The following is a 3,738-nucleotide window of genomic DNA, read 5'->3' as shown; positions in this document are numbered from 1 at the left end:
ACGCTACGACTATTCGAGAGTGGCATACGAGTACAAGGGGCTTTGCATTGTTCCTCAAGAAGCTGCCTCACCGAGAGGCACATACCAAGTCCATCGGTAGAGTGATGTCATGCCGGACGCGGAGATGAAGAGCAACATATGGCCACTTCGGACCGGTAGCCGTCGTGAAGGCATGCCGCGAGGTTTGATACCTAATCGGGAAAGACCGGCTACTTCGGTGTGGCTTGGAGCGAAGCGCGCGCTTGGCCGAGCGGCGTCAAGTGGCCCTATTGTTCGCCGAATGCGGAAGATGTTCCGAGATCTACGCACGAGGCATCGGGACGACCGTGCCGAGCTTCGAGTAAGCGTCGCGCACCGTCGAAGGTGTCGAAGAGCGTCGAAGGCGAAATCGAAGTGTTGGGAGACTGAGTCGAAGTGCCGGGCGGGATGCAAGTGCCGAAAAGAGGTGAATCGGGGCCCAGAGGGGCTTGGCGCCTATCATCTCCTCCCTATTGAAATTTGGACCGCCCTCGGTCCTCCACGTGATGCGAGAAGCGCGATGGTCGTGACCGGATCGAAGCGGCCTGGCAACCCGTGTAGACTTTGAACGCCACGTGGCCGGCGCTAAACGCTTGGTCGGAAAGGGGTTATAAGCAGGGTAGACTTAGCCTCATTTTCCCCATCCCATCGTTCCTTCGTCGCTACCTCGTCGCCCCTCCTCGCACACTTCCTCTGCTTCTACGATGTCTTCTCGCTCCGCCACCCCTGCCTCGACGCCTTCGCTCGTCAACCGCCGCCTCGCCTCCTTGCTCGTGGTCCTCGAAGCTCCACCGACCGCCGACGCCGCGCTCGACATGGTCGAAGAGTGGGCACAGGATTTGTCGCCGCTCGTGGTAAGTCGCTCGTAAATCTGCATAACCCAACTAACCCCTTGTTTTCGAACAGCTCGCCTATCGCAAGGCCTTGGGCGCCATCCGCGATGAGGAGACGGAGCTGCGCGTCGCCGCCGCCGTCAAGCAACTCGCCGAGCGGGCGTCGGAGTCCTGGGTCGAGTGGGCGCGCGGTGACTGGCCAGAGCTCGCGACCGCCATCGATGCCGAGGTCGAACGACGCCTCGAAGAGCAGAAGCGCCTCGCCGAAGAGGAAGCACGCCGCGTCGAAGAGGCCGCGAAGCGTGCGAAGGCCGCCGAGGAACGTCGCCTCGAAGACGAACGGCGTCGGAAGGAGGAAGAGGAACGGCACCTCGAAGACGAACGCCGCGCGCAAGAGGCCGCCGATGAGGAGTTGGCGCGGATCGCGGCCGCCGTAGGCCTTCTCGACAAGGGGAAAGGGCGCGCGATAGTCGACGAAGAGGTCGCCGAGTTGTCGGACGACCCTTCAGTCGTAAGTGGTCTCTTCTATCGTGCTTCGATTACTAATCTCTCTTTCGTAGAAGACTCCTCGGACCGTCGAACACCCGTTCGCGATGACCGAGGTCGACATGGCCGCCGCTGCGCTTGAGAAGCGCCAGGCCGGACAGAAGGTAAGCTCGATGCTCCGTCGAGTCGGTTCGAAGCTAACTCTTCGATAGTGCGATCGTTGCGCCGGCTACCGCTCGGCCCCGGTCGATTGCGTGTGGGCCGAGAACGCTACGACCTGCGATAGGTGCGCGCAGTTCCAACAGGGCTGCTATTTCGACAAAGTGTCTGTCCTGGGCAAGACAAAGAAGACGCGCGGCGGGGGATCAACCACCAAGAAGCGCAGTAAGTCGTTTCTTCTTGTCCTAGGCCTTCGCTGACGACTTCGTAGTTCGGCCGGCCTCGCCTGGGCCTTCAATCGCGGACTCGAGTGGTTCGAAGAAGCGTCGCGTCGACGAGCCTCCGCGCCCCCTTCTACGACGGCCTCTCGATGGGGCCAGCCGCCTTGGGCTCGAGCAGGACGACCTCGATGCGCTCGACCTCGACGACGAGTCTCGTGGAATCATCCGCGTCATTCGCGAGGAGCGTGCTCACATCGCGCGCCGTCGAGCGCTCCTTCACGACATGGACCTCGACCTTCAAAAGATGGAGAAGGACGCGCTCGCGAAGGGGGGAATCGGGTTCGTGCGCGGGGTTGTTGACGAGGACTAGGCGCGAGTCGTTTTGTATCGTAGTCGTACTTGTGTCGTAGAATTTTGCGTGGATGGTTGAATGGAAAATGTGGCCCTTGGCCTAGACGGACCTAGCGGGAACTAAGAGAAAAGGAAATGAAAATAAGTGTGTTCGAAGCAAGTCGTAATATGATCGAAGGACATAGAAGGAAAAATAGAAATGTTTGTAGCAAGGGAAAATGGACTTAATGAAAATATAGGCTCAGTTTGTCATCACAGCCTAGGAGGACTCGTCTAAGGTGAGCCTCCGCGCAACGGTCGAATCGAAGCGTTCGTAGAACGTCGAACGATGTCGCGACTATCGAGTTGAATCGAAGGTATTTGTACAAGGGATGGTCTGGAACGTATGGGAAAATCAAACATATCGCGTAACGTGAGAGCAGGAATGGAGAGAAGAAAGTACGTATCGTGTTGTACAAGTAAGGGAAGAACCTCTATTCGTCGCGTTCTTCGGCTTCTTCGACTTCATCATCATCGTCGTCGCCTAGAGAATTTGACAGTTCGAGTTCTCGAAGACGCTCGGTCGAGACATCTTCGAGATCTTCGGGAATTGGAATGTATTTGCGCGCGAAATACGGAATGACGCGGAAGGCTGCGATGGGTCGATCGAGGACGGTACCGTCGAGTTCGCACACGATGTATGCGCCGCCCTTGTTGCGCGAGACAACGATGAGGGGGCCTAGATATCGCGGGCGCATCTTGCGGTTGAGGGACTTCTCGATCTTCGTGTTGCGTATGAGCACTAGGGCTCCGCGTTTGAAGTCGAAATCCTGGATTGAGTGCTCGTGCTCTTTCTCGAAGCGAATTGCTGCAGTTCGACGTGCTTCGTAGACCTTTGAGTGGAGTTCGGCGACTTGCTCGACGCGTTTCTGAAGCGCAATGGCTCTACGGGCGATGAGATCGGTCGTCGAAAGGACCGAAGTCGGTGGTGGTTGCAGGTACGTGGCTTCGACAATGTCGAGAGGAATGAGCGGATGGGTGCCCGTAACAGCGAAATAGGGTGAGCAGCCCATGCGTCGTCGAGTTGTGATGCGCTCGGACCAAAACACAAAGTACGCAGCTTGGGACCATTTCTTCTCATCTCCGTCGGCTGTCTTGAACAAGGCTTGTCGTGTGCTGAAGTGCGGACGTTCGACTAGACCGTTCGCCCTCGAGTTGTACCCACTGATTCGAATATGGTTGATGTGGTACTTCTTCGAAAGGTAATCGGCCGCCTTGATGAACGCCGTACCGTTGTCGGTGACGATCTCGCTGAGTGCGCCCCATCGACAGAGGATGTCTTCGAAGATCCAGTCGGCGAGGGCCTTCGCTGTCTCTTTTCGAAGCATTCGAAACTCGGGGTAAGTCGTGAGCGAGCATCTACCTTGGACCAAGTACTTGTATCCGCCCGAGGCCGGCATGTGCATTGTGTCGATGTGAATTTTCGCGAAGATGGGGGCTGGTACTGCGACGGTCGGAGGAATGAGGATTTGACGCACTTGTCGAGACTGGCAGATATGGCACGATCGAACGAACCAGGCGATGTCGGCGTAGTGGAACGGCCACCAGAATCGCTCATTGACGAAGGCTCGGGTTGCATAGATTCCTCGATGCGCGGTGCGGTCGTGGCATTCTCGAAGTATTCGAAGGCG

The 3,738-nt window shown here is 57.5% G+C and overlaps 1 protein-coding gene across 1 annotated transcript; it reads left to right on the top strand.

Moving 5' to 3' along the window:
* Nucleotides 1-109: 109 nt before the first annotated feature.
* On the top strand, nucleotides 110-2,087 carry POSPLADRAFT_1161817 (hypothetical protein; the record flags this gene model as incomplete). The annotated part of the gene is made up of 6 exons (XM_024487701.1): nucleotides 110-340; nucleotides 925-1,080; nucleotides 1,144-1,362; nucleotides 1,412-1,501; nucleotides 1,550-1,721; nucleotides 1,768-2,087. 6 exons carry the CDS (start codon nucleotides 110-112, stop codon nucleotides 2,085-2,087), a joined length of 1,188 nt encoding a protein of 395 aa, XP_024332767.1.
* Nucleotides 2,088-3,738: the final 1,651 nt, after the last annotated feature.

The sequence above is a fragment of the Postia placenta genome (assembly GCF_002117355.1).
Source record: "Postia placenta MAD-698-R-SB12 unplaced genomic scaffold POSPLAscaffold_113, whole genome shotgun sequence".
Taxonomy (NCBI): Eukaryota; Fungi; Basidiomycota; class Agaricomycetes; order Polyporales; family Adustoporiaceae; genus Rhodonia; species Rhodonia placenta.
This window is presented reverse-complemented; position numbering and strand designations above follow the sequence as displayed.